Source organism: Hyperolius riggenbachi, chromosome 2 (assembly GCF_040937935.1).
Source record: "Hyperolius riggenbachi isolate aHypRig1 chromosome 2, aHypRig1.pri, whole genome shotgun sequence".
Lineage (NCBI taxonomy): Eukaryota > Metazoa > Chordata > Amphibia > Anura > Hyperoliidae > Hyperolius > Hyperolius riggenbachi.
In genome coordinates, this window is record NC_090647.1 from 80,555,963 (window position 1) to 80,572,543 (window position 16,581).

General features: G+C 46.7%; 1 protein-coding gene across 1 annotated transcript in view; it reads right to left on the reverse strand.

The window, feature by feature from the left end:
* LOC137543943 (adiponectin-like) overlaps positions 1 to 16,050 on the reverse strand; it is a 29,723-nt gene extending 13,673 nt beyond the window's left edge. The window contains exons 1-2 of the mRNA XM_068265006.1: positions 15,948 to 16,050; positions 4,643 to 4,832 (exon numbers count right to left, since the gene is read on the reverse strand). Coding sequence (XP_068121107.1) covers positions 4,643 to 4,832 — 190 coding nt within the window. The 5' untranslated portion in view covers positions 15,948 to 16,050. The remainder of the gene's footprint in view (positions 1 to 4,642; positions 4,833 to 15,947) is intronic.
* Between the last annotated feature and the right edge of the window lie 531 nt (positions 16,051 to 16,581).

Genomic DNA, 16,581 nt, shown 5'->3' on the forward strand with positions numbered 1-16,581 from the left:
ACCATGGTGATAAGGCATGTAGTATTCAGGAAACATTTTACCTCAGGCAAGACAGAGGAGGTAAATTAACTACAGGAAAGGTAAATTAACTACAGGAGAGGTAACTTAAAGAGACTCCGTAACAAAAATTGCATCCTGTTTTTTATCATCCTACAAGTTCAAAAAGCTGTTCTAATGTGTTCTGGCTTACTGCAGCACTTTCTGCTATCACAGTCTCTGTAATAAATCAATGTATCTTTCCCCTGTCAGACTTGTCGGCCTGTGTCTGGAAGGCTGCCAAGTTCTTCAGTGTTGTGGTTCTGCTATGAACTCCCCCTTCCAGGCCCCTCTATGCACACTGCCTGTGTATTATTTAGATTAGGGCAGCTTCTCTCTTATCTTTTACAAGCTGGATAAATCGTCCTCTGAGCTGGCTGGGCTTTCACATACTGAAGAATTACAGACAAGGGCAAAGCTGTTTGCAGGAAGAAACAAGCAGCCTGAAACTTCAGTGCATGAGAACAGGGGGAAAGAAACACACAAATGATCTCTTGAGATTCAAAAGGAAGGCTGTATACAGCCTGCTTGTGTATGGATGTATTTTCTATGTGTGGACATACTGTACATCAACCTACTTCCTGTTTTGGTGGCCATTTTGTTTGTTTATAAACAAACTTTTTAAAACTGTTTTTAACCACTTTTAATGCGGCGAGGAGCGGCGAAATTGTGTCAGAGGGTAATAGGAGATGTCCTCTAACGCACTGGTATGTTTACTTTTGTGCGATTTTAACAATACAGATTCTCTTTAAGGAATGAAGAGGTAAGATAACTCTCTCACGTGTGGAGGTAAGTTTTCTCTTGCTTTATTATCTCTAGCATGATCTTAGTGAATTGAGGCCTATGTGTGAAGAAAACAAGGCACAGCACAACAACATCAAAACCTCATCCCAACTGTGAAGTATGGTGGTGAGGGCATCATGGTTTGGGGCTGCTTTGCTGCATCAGGGCCTGGGCGGACTGCTTTCATCAAAGGAAAAATGAATTCCAAAGTAGATCAAGACATTTTGCAGGAGAACTTAAGGCGATCTGTCCACCAGCTGAAACTTAGTGGAAGATTGGTGTTGCAACAGGACAACGACTCAAAGCATAGAAGAAAATCAACAGAATGGCTTAAACAGAAGAAAATACGCCTTCTGGAGTGGCCCAGTCAGAGTCCTGACCTCAACCCGATTAAGATGCTGTGGCATGACCTCAAAAAAGCGATTTACACCAAACATCCCAAGAACATTGCTGAACTGAAACAGTTCTGTAAAGAGCAGGGCCGAGGCATAGGCTGGAGAGGCTCCAGCCTCAGGGCGCAGTGTAGGAGGGGGCGCACAATTCATTCAGCTGTCATTCCTAATTGTGTTTGAAGCAGAAAGAAATAAGAAAAGGAGATACATGGAAGTGACTACAAGCCAGATAACTAGAGATTAAGGTGTTGGGGGCCCTGGGGTGCCTCTTAGTCTAATAGCAATCAATGTGTGACGGCTGGGGTGGGAGGGATGGGGGCGCACTTTGCTGTCTCAGCCTTGGGTGCTGGAGGACCTTGTCCCGCCTCTGCTAAAGAGAAATGGTAAAAAATGACTCCTGACCATTGTGCACATCTGATCTGCAACTACAGGAAATGTTTGGTTGAAGTTATTGCTGCCAAAGGAGGTTCAACCAGTAATTAAATCCAAGGGTTCACATACCTTTTTCACCTGCACTGTGACTGTTTACATGGTGTGTTCAATAAAAACATGGAAACATTTAATTATTTGTGTGGTATTAGTTTAAGCAGACTGTGATTGTCTATTGTAGTTAGATGAACATTAGATCACATTTTATGACCAATTTGTACAGAAGTCCATATAATTCCACATGGTTCACATACTTTTTATTGACACTATACAATGCATTTACAATAAAAGACTTAAAGGAGTCATCAGGCAAACTATAGTAAAATGAGTGGTACTTACCGGGGGCTTCCTCCAGCTCCAAGCTCCCAGGATGTCCCTCGCCGCAGCTCTGCCCGCAGCCGTTCCCTGCAGGTCCGTCCCGGTCCCTGGTGATGACATCAGAGCGACATCCACGTCGCTCTGTACTGCGCCTGCGTGAGCGGCTCTGTCAATCTCCGGCACACGTAGCGGTGATTGACAGCGCCGCTCACGCAGGCACAGTACAGAGTGACCTGGAGGTCGCCCTGACATCGCTGGGGACCGGGTCGGAGCCCGCGCGAACGGCTGTCTAATTCCCCCTCATCCAGCCCGCTAGCTGCCAGCCTGCCACAGCAGAGTAGCTCATTGGTAAACACAGGATGTTAATATGTGTGCTCAGAGCCGGGACAAGGTCCTCCAGCACCCAAGGCTGACACACCAAAGTGCACCCCCCCCATCCCTCCCACCCCAGCCATTAAACACTAATTGCTATTAGACTAATAGGCGCTCCAGGTCCCCCAACACCTTTATTTCTAGTTATCTGGCTTGCAGTCACTGACATGTATCCCCTTTTCTTATTTTTCTCTGCTTCAAACACAATAGTGGAATGAAAGCTGAGTGAGTTTTGCGCCCCTTCCTACACTGCGCCCTGAGGCTGGAGCCTCTCTCGCCTCTGCCTCGGCCCTGTGTGTGCTTCCATGAAAGCAGGAAGTAGAAACAATGCAGATTTACTGCAGGATTTGTATCAGCTGTAACAAAATAATGTTTTTTTCTTTAAAGGCTATTATGCTTTGCTTATCTTTTAGAACAAAGAGCAATTTCTGAGTTCAGGTCCACTTTAAACATGGTAAGCAATATGCTGGTTCTTTTATGAATAACCTTAACCACTTCACCACTGAGCGGTTTTACCCCTTGAGCACCAGAGCAATTTTCACCTTTCAACGCTCCTTCCATTCATTCGTCTATAACTTTATCATTACTTATCACAATGAAATTAACTATATCTTGTTTTTTTCCGCCACCAATTAGGCTTTCTTTAGGTAGGACATTATGCCAAGAATTATTTTATTCTAAAGTTATAGTTTTTAAATTATGCATGCTACTGTAATTAAAACCCATGAAATGTATTTGCCCTTTTGTCCCGGTTATAAAACCGTTTAAATTATGTCCCTATCACAATGTTTGGCGCCAATATTGTATTTGGAAATAAAGGTGCATTTTTTTCAGTTTTGCGTCCATCCCTAATTATAAGCCCATAGTTTATAAAGTAACGGTGTTATACCCTCTTGACATAAAAATGTAAAAAGTTCAGTCCCTAAGGTAACTATTTATGTATTTTTTTTAATTGTATTTTGTTTTTGTTTTGTTTTTTAATTACAAAAAAAAAATTGGGGAGTGTGGGAGTTAATGAGATAATTTTTAATGTTTAACTAATGTATTTGTATATGAAAAATGCTTTAAGGTGTAGTTTTACTATTTGGCCACAAGATGGCCACAGTGAGTTTTTGTTTATGCAACCTGCAAGCGTACAGGAAGTACGCTTGCAGGAAGTTCAGGGAGGCTGGGCAACTTTTTTTTTCACAATGATCGCGCTGCTTCTCGTAGAAGCAGCTGATCATTGCGGGGGGCTGAGATCAACGAACGGGAAAGGTTTTTCCCGTTCATTGATCTCCGGGCGAGCGGGCAGCGGCGTGCACGAGCGCGGGGGTGCGCGGACAGCGGTGTCAGGTACGGATTTCTCCGTCCATTGGTGGTAGCGGGGGCAAAAAGGGACGGAGAAATCCGTACCACCGGGGGTAAAGTGGTTAAAGGACAACTGTAGTGAGAGGCATATGGAGGCTGCCATATTTATTTCCTTTTAAGCAATACCAGTTGCCTGGCAGCCCAGCTGTACATTTGGCTGCAGCAGTGTTGGAATCCCACCAGGAACAAGCATGCAGCTAATCTTGTCAGATCTGACAATAAAGTCAGAAACACCTCATATGCTGCATGCTTGTTCAGGGTCTATGGCTAAAAGTAATAGAGGCAGAGGATAAGCAAAATTGCCGGGCAACTGGTATTGCTTAAAAGGAAGTAAATATGGCAGCTAACATATAGCTCTCACTACAGTTGTCCTTTAAATAAGAAATACTGATATCTGCTGCCCATGGCTGCACTTGGAATGATACCGCTGCCGTCTATAAGACCTCCTCTTGAAGATTCCATGTTGGGCGTGCCTCTGTGTTGAAGAACCCGTGTTGGGATGTATATTGTGTAAACACGCTGAATCCAGCGCTGGAGACTTGGGCACAGCAGCGCAGGAGACTTGGGCGCAGCCGGCGCCACCATAGGCCGTAATAGGAAGTACGGCTATAGCAGGCACAGGGAGTAACTTCAGCGCCGTCGGCAATTGCTGGAAGCCGAATTATTTAATTCCCTACCCTCCATAGTGGCCTGGAAGGGGAATAGTAATTAACACGGCCCGGACTTGTGCGGCAGCAGGGTCAGCCATATACCGGCTGTGTCCTGCGCCCAAGTCTACCAGCGCAGTTATCTCTCGTACGCATATTGTGCATTCCTGTAACTTCCAAAGAATGTAAAGCAGCAGAAGGCAATGTAGGAGTCAGGTCCATATCTCATGTTGCCACTCCTACAGAGAGCCTCCTTAGTCAATATTGTGACCTTATTTCAGGCTAGGAGTACATGACATCTAGTGAGCTACATACCTTTTTCACCCTTTGGTCCTGGTTCACCATCTTTCCCATCTTTACCTGAAACTCCATGCTGGCCATTTATGCCCGGGGTACCTGGAATTCCTGGGATTCCGGCAATACACTCTTTTTGCTGTTCACAACTTCCTGGGGGGTTCTCCATCATCACCAGAAAAAGTACAATCAAAAACATTGGTCTTCCCATCTGGAAACAACAGAAACGTAGTGTTAGTAAAAAGTGATGAGGAAGTGTTGAATGCTACACTAGATGAACACAAATAAGGACCGCGGGAGGCAGAGAGGAGATGGGATGAAGTCGATGCTCTCAGCTGGGTTGATTCAGTTACACTGCAGTTAGCTGTGGTACACAAGGCATGCGTTACTAGTGGATGCTGCAGTTTACTGTATGACCAATTCAGTATATGTATGTGAGTTTTACCTCTCAACGAGCTGGTGTATTATTAGTAGGCGTGGCTTGCTATGTGCAGCAGCCAGCAGTGGCTTTGGAAGTTCCACATGGCGGGATAGAGCATTTGGGTGCCGGGTCCGGCTGCTAATAGACGCTAATGCATAATATCTGTATACGGGTGCCAAGTGCACAGTGCACCCAATACCAGCTGGCTAATTGGCTACTACATAGGATATGGTTAGATTGGCCATTAGTAGCCAAATTGTAGTTCATTGTTTGGGCACCGAGCCTTAGTGTTTGGGCATTAGGATTGGGTAAGTAGTATATAGCATTAGAAGGGGGGCTAGGCTCCATTTACACTGCACAATAAAGCTGCATTTTCTAGAATGCAGGAAAATGAAAAATCGGATGGTAAACACATCCTAGGTTATTATTAGGAATCCATTCACACTGTCGCTCGGAACATGAACGCAATACGCATGATGGACTGGACTGCAAACGCAAAGTCCTGACCTGCTGTATGTTTCACAAGCATAAGGTGGTCGAGCCGCACATCGGACATAAAGAAAGCTTATGGGAATGCATGGGGTTCATTCCCTCTAGGCTGGTCTCCACATCAAAAAATGCTTACCTGTCCTGTGGTTTTTCAGTTCCACCGCTATTTGGTCCTCTGCAGGAGAAAGCCATAAAAAACAGATCTGTCACCAGAGACCGCATCAGAACCTCACCCCAGCGATAAGAGCAAGCAGCGAGTAGAGGGATACTCCATGAGTGTAGGATTTCCCAGATCCCTGAAGCCATCTGCGGTGGGTAGTAGTGCCTTACATGGAGTATTGACATAGCTTTCACCTTCTTGCAAAGTGCACCACCAACTGCTGCTGGGCACTCCTGTGAGCTTCCTATTTAAAGGCTCTGCTGTCACTACCTGGCCAGGTGGGATAGCCAGTAAATTGGAGCAAGTGAATATAGTGCAATCCAATCACCCTTAAATTGGATCAGATAAGCATCCCCACTCCCAATAATATACAAATGTGTCGAAGCGCAAAACAAAAGTTGATATGCATACACATAAACCACAAGTTAATATAAGATAGCCCATGTACACCATCGATTGGTAAATGTCCCATCAACATTTTTTTAGTTATCCAATATACATGGTACAGGGCTTGATGAAACTGACAGTTCCAATTTTCTTTTTTTTCACCACCAGGATCACCCAAATTAAAACAGACTCACCAGATGAATCTGACCACTATTAGACTGGTCAAATATGCAAACATCCAGGGAGCCTCGCCGTGGCGTAACTAGTCATTATAGGGCCCCATAGCAAAATTTCATGGGGCAATCATATCTAAGCAATCTTGAGCAATGCTACCTGACCCTACCCTATGAATATGAGTTGATTTGTCAATTTACATTGTCATGCAATGCACACTGTTTATAACCTATGAGCACTGAAATAAAGTCAGAGGTTGGAGAAACAAAGCAAAGTTTATAGTGAACACATTAAGTACCATCTGGGCCCCTTCTTCTCTAAGACCCCATAGCAGTTGCTATGGCTGCAATGGCTATTGCTACGCCCCTGGAGCCTCGGTGCCTCAGGGTCCTGGTACAGACTTTTGCCACTTTAGTTAATGAAGCTTCGAATCTTCAAGCTTGGCAATCTTGCTTTGCATTACCTCAAAGAACAATATCTTTATTAAAAAATTGAACTCACATGAGGTAGACTTTAGTTCAGGCACAGAGTTTTCATACGGGCTCTCCTCCGTGGCCTATGCAGGGCCTGGCAGCATTAGTTTCCTCTCCTATAGATGTAAATATAGCACGTCCTCCTCGCTTGTAGTGTCCGCAATTCCCAGTGCGTCCAGCTTCCGCCCGATCGATTTCGTCACTGTCTCATGACTCATCAGGGGCACCCTGATTACTCCCAATAATGTATTTTGGGGTCTACTGAGACCTGTTACACATTAGGCCAAAGTGTGTAAAGGGGGGGGGGGGGGGGAGATTTCCACCACCTCTCTTCCAGAGTCTCCCTTTCCCCATATAATGGACCATGCAGGCTGATACAGCTCAGAGCACCATGCACTCCAGGCAGCCTTAGGCTCACGAGTCTCTACGGACTAGAATATGTTATTCAAATGAGGCTTTATTGCCTCAGCTCTGCGGCTGGGAGAGAGGGGGTTACTTACCCAGAAGTCCGTCGGGTTCTATGCATATCATGTGACTCGCACATGGCCTATGGGACTCTTCCACCTGAACTTCCTCCTTCAAGCCGCGTCCCATGATACGCATAGGACCCAATGGACTTCTGGGTAAGTAACCCCATCTCTCCCAGCCGCACAGCTGAGGCAATTAAGCCTCATTTGAATCACGTATTAGAGTAGTGAACTACTCGTGAGCCCGTCCCTACTTCCAGGTCTCTGAATTCTGGCTATACCAGCACTTCGGTGGGCAGGACACCATGGGCTCTATTCATAAAAAACTTGTGGCGTAAATACTCGTAGAGGTAAAATACCCCAGCGGTATTTTACACTTCTGGGTGGTCATTCAAAAAAATCTTGCCAGCTGCGATGCAAGAGCGGAGATCTCCCGCTGAAAGCTGGCGGTAAGCTGTCGGAAGGCATGCGGAAACACTTCAGCCGGCAGAGTCCCTCCGTGCGCTGCTCTCTCTGGGAGGTCTGTCCCATTCACTTGTATGTAATCCGCAAAATCAGAGGAAGCGGTATTTCCCGTCCACATACCGCTTCCTCTAAACTTTATGAATGGCCATTTTGTTACTTTTTCTAGATAAATCTAGAAAAACACTGGAGAAGGCGGAAATTTCTCGCTCTGCTGGGGGATTGTAGATTTTCATGCGGGAACAGCTTTTATGAATGCCCACTTTGCTAAATGGACGGGAGAATCCGCTGTTTTGAGCGGAAAACTTGCGGTAACCTTTTATGAATAGAGTCCCATGTCATAAAAAAAAAAAAATGTAAATAGTTGGTATATTTTTCCTTATACAGCACTGAACAGAGATTTCCAGCAACAGCGTTGCAACTTGCCCCGGGGTTTCCTATTGGTCGTTGTTTGTCAGAAAGTTTACTGCTGTTTCTGGGGGTGTATGTAAATGTTCAATACCGATAAGTAGATACATTAAATGTCATTTCCCTGAATTAAAAAACAAAACAAAAAAAGCAAAACTTTTTTCTATTGTAACTTTAAAATCAATTTTCTCAAAAACTACATGGCCTTTGGGCCCGTTCTCACCTGAGCGGGAATCGCGCGATTCCCGCTCACGGCAAACCGCTAGCGGTTCAGCACAAACCGCTACACAATGTAGCAAGTGGCAGTATTCTCACTGCCGCGGTTGCGGTTAGTGATAACCGCAACCGCGCTGCATGCAGCGGATTGCCGCCGACGAGCGTTCCGCGATCGCTCCAAAACCACCACAGTGTCCAGTGATTTTTCCGCGCTAATCGCGGGAAAATCACTCCCGCAAAACCCCGGCGGTAATCGCCGGTGTTCTGCGATTATAAGTGTGAATGTTTTTGAATGTTTTTCCTTTGTCACAATTCTCCTTAACAAACCCTGCAAATTTGGTAATTATAGCATGTCTGCAAAACAAATGTGACTAGCCAGCCCAAAGAATTTGGAACTATGCAACTCAATGCCAGCAAATCGAACAGGGAGCTATTTGACCAACACCAATGCTTGTACATCATTGGATTTCTACTGTACACCATAAGGTGGCTACCAAATCAAATTAAAATAGCTTTATGGCATGACCTGTCCTCATGACTCTGCAACAGTGCATGTTTTGCAGGCAACCTCAGCTATGCACAGGTGGGGTAATTAGTGTCTTAGCTACATGGAATCCACCAATTACCCCACCTGTGCATAGGTGAGGTTACCTGCAAAATATGCACAGTTGGGGAGTCACGAGTCTAATGTGTGAAAGTCTGTAAATAGTTCCATCAATTTGTTAGAAAAAGGTTTCCCTGGTTGCAGTATATTTGGGGCAGTGCAACAGGAAGTGATTCTCATCCTTGAGGGTCTTCTGCTCACAGTGTTGGCATAGTCTCTCCTCTCCCTGGGTTTGTACGTCTTTGGGCTCTATGCATAAAAGGCTTTGCGGTAAAAAGAAAAAAAATTCGGAGGGAGAATACAACATTGGTATTTTAGACTTTTGTGTGTTAATTCATAAAAAAGTTTACAGTTGCAATAAAAGGTCGGGGATTTACCGAACTACCCTGGAGGTAACACGAGAAGCTGCCTGAGTTGATACATTTTCTCCTGCAGAGACAGTGTTGCAATAAAAGAGGCAGCCCCAACTTCCCTTTAGATGTGCATTTTTTTTTAAATTGCCTCTGTTTGCCCTAAATCTGTGCTGAATCTGTTTCAGCTAGGCAGGAAAATAAAGGGAAGAGGAGGAATGTATTATAGATAAAAAGAACCCCAGCGTGCAACTGAATGGCAATGGCTATTAAAGGGCCAGTGCTCCTAAAGTATGTGATAACTCCAAACCATAACCGCAGAAAAAGTTTTGAATGCAGAATTAGCATCTTTATCACTTATTACACTCAGATCAGTTGCTGTTGAAATTAGATTTTTATGGTGACAATACCGCTGCCACCTCTGGACCCAAAGCTTTGTTGCATTCAGGCTCCTCTGCTTGTTCTATGAACACCTGGTCCATGTAGCAGTATTTTTATCTCCTGGTCTAGGACTTTTGATCTGTCCTTGCTTCCTGAACTGTCCTTTTCACTTGGTATTGTGTATATAGAGCAGAATTGTTAATGTTTGATAGATGGGCTCACTGGTTGGGATTCCTTTACTGTGGCTTTACTATTGTTTGGTTTTCACTTGCATCTATATTTTGTGCGTTATTCTTACATACCGTTGGTATCATACTGGGTCTCATCATTGCTATATGCTAGTGGTCACTGGCTCCATTGCTGGGGGACATTAACAGGTACTGCTTGCCCCCTCTCTCAGACTGAGGATCTGGCTCTTAGGAGAGACAGGTAGGATTTATTAAAGAGACTGTAGAATAAAAAAATAAACATTCCCTCGATATTCTTTTCGGATAAAGGTATAATCAACTCCAGGGTCTGTTTCCTCTTATTCAGTCCCGAGTCCTGGCTTGTGCTGCCTTCTGGCACTTTGCCCCGCCCCCTTTCAGAGAAAGGCTGTATCACTCTCTGATAGAGAGCGTGCCATGGCACTTCACTGAAAGGGGGTGGGGCTAAGTGCTGGAAGTTGGCACATACGTGGACTCAGGAGGCAATTATACCTTTATCCAAAAAGAAGATCAAGGAATGTTTACTTTTTATTGTCTCTTTAATGCTGGGTACACATGATGCAATTTCCCGCCTGATCGACGGGTGACCGGACAGGAAGTTGCATCGTGTGTACATGTCCAAACTGCTCCCGATCGATACAGTGATCGATTTTACAATTATAAGTGCGCAAAAGCGATCACTTTATCGATCGGGAGTTGATCGGACATGTCGGAAATAATTTGCCCGATTACCGCCTGTTGGGCGGGAAATTGCATCGTGTGTACCCAGCGTAAGGGCTCGTTTCAAATTGCAACAAAGAGACGCAGGCTCTGGGTTGCACGTGACTCCCCGGGGGCGGCACTTGCGATTTCATTCATTATAATGAATGAGATCGCTGGCGCAATCGCCCCGAAATGCAGGCAACCGTGCCCATGTATGCCCGCATGTATGGAAACATCAGAGAGTGCAGCCTATGCACTGTCTGCTGTCCCTGCGGTTTCCTTTCCATAAGCACGCCTGAAAGAGCTTTATATGGAAACTAGCCCTAAGTAAACACAATTATGAGAACAATGATGAGAATGAATAATGAGAAACAGCAAAATTGATACTGGAAGATAGGAGACTTATTCTTGTAACCAGGGCCGGTTCAAGTAACAATTGGGCCCTAGGGCAAAATTAGCCTGGGGGCCCCCCAACAGACACCCCCTGACCAAAAAGCATCATTAGAGGCCCCTGAGCTGGCTGCTGACCCTCCCCCAATCACCTCCCAACTTAACAGACTCTGCAGAGTCCCTGGGGAGCAACAGTTAAGATGGGGGAGGGACAACTTGGGGGCCCCTACAGGCTCTGGGGCCCTGGGGCAATTGCCCATTTTTTTCCTATGGTAGCTCTGGCCCTGCTTGTAACTCCATTCACCAGTGAAAAAAAAAAGAGTTTTACTCACCTGGGGCAATCTCGATGGGATCCTCCTGTCACTGCCGCCAGCTACTTCCGTTTTCGGCGACAGGTCCGACAGGCCTGGCCACACGTCTGCTTCTACGCGTTCCTGTCCGCAATAGTGCCCTCTATCCCTCTATTGTGGACAGGAACGTGAAGAAGCAGACGCGTAGCCAGGTCTGTCGCTGAAAGTAAAACTAGCTTTTTTTTGGGGCGTCTGATTTTTTTTTTGCCTGATTGTTGTTCAGACCGGTCGACTTGAACGACTAAAGGTGGCCATACACTGGTCAATTTGCCATCAGATTCGACCAACAGATAGATCCCTCTCTGATCGAATCTGATCAGAGAGGGATCGTATGGCCACCTTTACTGCAAACAGATTGTGAACCGATTTCAGCCTGAAACCGTTCACAATCTGTGGTGATGGTGCTGCCGCCATCCCATTCACCCCCCCCCCCCCCCGCATACATTACCTGCTCCGCCGGCGCGAGTCCCCGCTGTCACTGCTGTCTTCTTCTCCGCTCCGGTCTGGTCTGGTCTCCGCCATGCTTCATTTCTTCCTGCCCGGCAGGAAGTTTAAACAGTAGAGCGTGAAGCATGCCGGAGACCAGACCAGACCAGAGTGGAGTGGAGAAGACAGCAGTGACAGCGGAACTCGCGCCGGCCGGAACAGGAAATGTATTGCTGCTAGCGTCAGTCGTTGGGCATTCAAACGCCGCTATCGATGCACTCCCGACCTGCCGGCGATCGAGAAAAATCTTCCGCACGGACGGATCGTCAGGAATCGACGGAAACGATCGATTTCTGACGGAAATCTATCGTTCTGTCAGCGATGTGCACGGCGATTTCACAGCCGATTCGATCACTGTGATCGAATCGGCCGTATATCGGCGGGTAAAACGTTAGGGGTATGGGCCCCTTTAATGTGCAAACAACAAATCATTCAAACATCATGGACACACAGACCAACAAAGCAGCTGATATGCTAATTTCACCTAATTTACATGTCGTTTGACTGGACAATAGACTGAATAGAACAATGGACTAGATCAAACGACTGTATGTTTGAATGACTATTAGTTGGACAAACGACTGGAAGTGCTGCTGGGCATACACGGACAGGAAGGAGGCTTATCAATCGAGCCTGATGGCTCGATTGATAATATCCGACATGTCCGATACCCCGCCGGATCGATACTGCGCTCGATACCGGCGAGGAGAACAATGGCAAGAAACGAGCGCTCCTGCGGGGATGAGCGGTGACGCGCTGGCTCAATACCGGCGTAGAAACGGTCCGTGTATGCCCAGCATTACAGTGGTTTGAACGACAGTTGGTCCAACGGATCCAACATGCTCAGGCAAACTGGCTGTGCACACGACCGACTTGTCGTTGAAACGACCGGTTTAAACGACAGTTGGTCAAAAAAGTCAAATGTGTGTACTTTAGTGTAGCTCTTTAGAATGTTTGTATAGTCAGTTTTCCGAAGCCAGTAGAAATAAATACCTTCTGTTCATTAATCAGTTCGCTATACACATACTGTACACAAATTTTCTTCTAGTCCCTGAATCCTCCCCAGCTTCTGGCTACAGTTCAAAGCTATGCAGAACCTCAATCATGCACTGCATCTGCTCATCTCCCCCTAATATCACTTGCAATAGTGCAAGTATTGCAGAAAATACAATAGTTTCAATAGATGAAAATTTTGGCTTAAAGGGGAACTGAAGAGAGAGCTATATGGAGGCTGTCATGTTTATTTCCTTTTAGGCTAATTTCACACCAGGACGTTGCGTTAGAGGGGGCGTTAAGGTCGCATAACGTCCCCCTAACTCAATGCCTGGTGGTGCTGGATCTGGACGTCAGAGTGAGCCGCGTTGTGCAGCTCACTCTGGCGTCAGTGATGCCGTGATGCGCACTCTTGTGCGCATGCAGCATCACGTGGTCCCGCCGGCCAATCGCCGCACAGAGCGGCTGCTCCAGGAAGTAAACACTGTACGTCATAACGTGCAGTGCATATTAATTAGCCATGTGCCTGGCCGCTCTCCGCTCCTCCCCAACATTACTGAGCATGTGCAAGCAGTCTAACGCGGCTCAGCCGCGTTCAAAGTACTGCATGCAGTACGTTGTCTTGTGACGCAGCGTTACAATGTAACGCAACGTGGGCACTGTGAACAGCCCCATTGATTTTTCATTACTGTGCGGTGGGCTGCGTTACAGGCTGCTCTAACGTGCGCCTGTAACGTCCCACTGTGAAACCAGCCTTAATCAATACCAGTTGCCTGGCAGCCCTGCTGGTCTGTTTCTCTGCAGTAGTATCTGAATAAAACCAGAAACAAGCATGCAGCTAGTCTTGTCAGATCTGACTTTAACCTCCTTGGCGGTAACCCCGAACGTAGTTCGGGGTAAGCCGAGCAGGAGGTTTTCTCCGGCCCTGCTGGGCCGATTTGTTTAATTTTTTTTTTGCTGAACGCAGCTAGCACTTTGCTAGCTGCGTCAGCACACCGATCGCCGCCGCCCAGCGCTCAATCGCCACTATCCGTCGCGCCGTGCGCCCCCCAGACCCCGTGCGCTGCCTGGCCAATCAGCGCTGAGGGGTGGTTCGGGACTCCCAATGACGTCCCGACGTCGGTGACGTCATCCCGCCCCGTCGCCATGGCGACGGGGTAAGCCCTCCAGGAAATCCCGTTCTTTGAACGGGATTTCCTGATCGGAGATCGCAGATTGAAGCGGGCGGGGGGATGCTGCTGAGCAGCGGCTATCATGTAGCGAGCCCTGGGCTCGCTACATGATATAATAAAAAAAAACAAAAAAAAAAAAACTGCTGCGCTGCCTCCTGGCGGATTTTTTTATACCGCCAGGAGGGTTAAAGTCTGAACCACTGAAACACCTGATCTGCTGAATGCTTGTTCAGGGCTATGGTTAATAGTATTAGAGGCAAAGGAACAGCAGGGCTGCCAGGCAACTGGTATTGCTTAAAAGGAAATAAACATGACAGCCTCCATATACCTCTCTCTTCAGTTCTCCTTTAAAGGACAGTGGGATATGGAAGCTGCCATATTTATTTCCTTTTAAACAATACCAATTGCCTCTCTCTCCTGTCGCTCCTCTGCCTCTAATCCTTTTAGCCATAGACCCTGAACAAGCATGCAGATCAGATGTTTCTGACTTAAGTCTGTCTGGATTAGCTACTTGGCTCCTGACCGAGGTACAGAACTCAATTTTGCATTTGCAGGGATGTACTATAACGTCCCATGCATGGGATAAGGCAGCGTTAAAACTACATCGCATCAGGCTTAAAGGACAACTGAAGTTAGAGGGATCTGGAGACTGCCATTTTTATTTCCTTTTAAACAATACCAGTTGCTTGGCTATCCTGCTGATTGCATCTAATGTTTTTAGCCATAGACCCTGAAAAAGTATGCAGCACATCAGGTGTTTCTGACATTAATGTCAGCTCTGACAACAAGATTAGCTGCATGCTTGTTGCAGGTGTTATTCAAACACTACTGCAGCCAAATAGATCAACAGGACAGCCAGGCAACTGGCATTGTTCAGAAGGAAATACATGTGGCAGCCTCCATATTCTTCACACTTCAGTTGTCCTTTAAGACCCATAACCACGGAAAGACAAAATCTTGGGGAGTGAACAATAAACAACAGAGTGTTCGGATATTGGCGGATGAGTACAGTCACCGCACGACCGGCCATCACTAAAGATCTATTGTTCTGGATCTTAAGCGATGCCTGAGCACCGCACAACGCCATTGTTCTTGCTGCTCCCCTGCCAGTCAGAGGCTGCTCCGTCACACGTGTCCGTCCCCCCTCCTCCGCATAGCAGCATGCGCATTGTAAGCCAGAGGCTGATGATGCGTATGTACAGCATCGTGGCTGCTCTGGTGTCCAGCTGGGTTCAGCATCCATCCCTTGGGGAACAGAGCTTGGCAAGAAGTCTTCAGGTGAGTATGTAGCCTTAGCTCAGGGGTGTCAAACTCTAATACAAAGTGGGCTGACATTGTACACTGGCACCTAGTCACGGGCCAACCTCAATGTCTACTGGCCACCTCTCTCCCTTATAAAGTTCCCTTGTGTCTAATGGCCCTCCTCCAACCCCTATACAGTGCCTTGGTACTTAGTGGTCCTCCCTCCCTTTAAACAGTTCCCTGGTGTCTAGGGGTCCCCACTCTCCCCTATACAGTTCCCTAGTGTGCTCTCCCCCTGCCTCCCCCATATGGATTCCCTGGTGATCTAGGGCTTCACCTCCAATATAGCTTCCCTGGTGGTCTAGAGTGGGCCAAACATTATGCAAAGTGGGGAAACCACTTGGGGGCCAAATGTAATGGCTCATAGGGCCAGATTTGGCCCGCAGGCCAGAGTTTGACATGTACGCCTTAGCTAGAGCTGGATCATCTACAATGCTATCCTAGGCAGTTGCGTAGGGCATGGAGAGAGTCTAGGGGTCTGGTGGCTGCTAGCCCTCACTAAACTTACTAAAAACGCCAGGTGATCATCAGTGGTGGGAAAAAGCTGCTCTCTTGCCTAGAGGCCCCCATTTCATCTTCTTAATCCTTTTCTGCCCTTAGCCAATCCAGCCTCTTTAAAATGCCCTAAGCCTGTAACATTTCTAGCACATACTGCCTGTAAAGGAGGACTCTACCCATAATATGAGGATTTCATCTTACGCCTATGAAATATTCTGTTCTAATAGCTACTTACTGCTGCCTTGTCTTCATGGGATGTTGTATCCTCCACAGTCAGTGTTGTGTTCCCTCCGGGCTAAAGGGAGTTAGAGGTTGTTAATCATTGCTGGGAAAATAAACTCTGCTATACTAGGATTACCGTTACTGGTTGGCAGGTAGAGTTTCAAAGCTAAAATGCAGTTCAATGTCCTCACTAAAATCAATGGTCTAAATGCAGTTGCTCCATCCCTGGCTGACTGGATGACACACACAATGACTGTGAATATCAATGGAGACTGGACATAGACTTTAGAGAGAACCCGAGGTGGCATATTATAATCCTAACAGGACCCAGAGCCAATCTGCTTGCCGCTGGCTGGCTTTATTTATGTTAGGCTGTCAGTCAGCCTCGTAGCATTACCTCCTCGATAACGCGTTCCCCCTCCCCCCCGCCGCCTCTCTCCGCCTCTGTTAGCTTCCTCCAATAGGAAGCCAAGTCATGACCCAGAAGTATTTTCTGGGTCGCGGCTTGGCTTCCTATTGGAGGAAGCTAGAAGAGGCGGAGAGCGGCGAGGGAGCGCGTTATCGAGGAGGCAATGCTACGAGGCTGACTGACAGCCTAACATAAATAAAGCCAGCTAGCGACAAACAGATTGTCGCTAGGCTGGCGA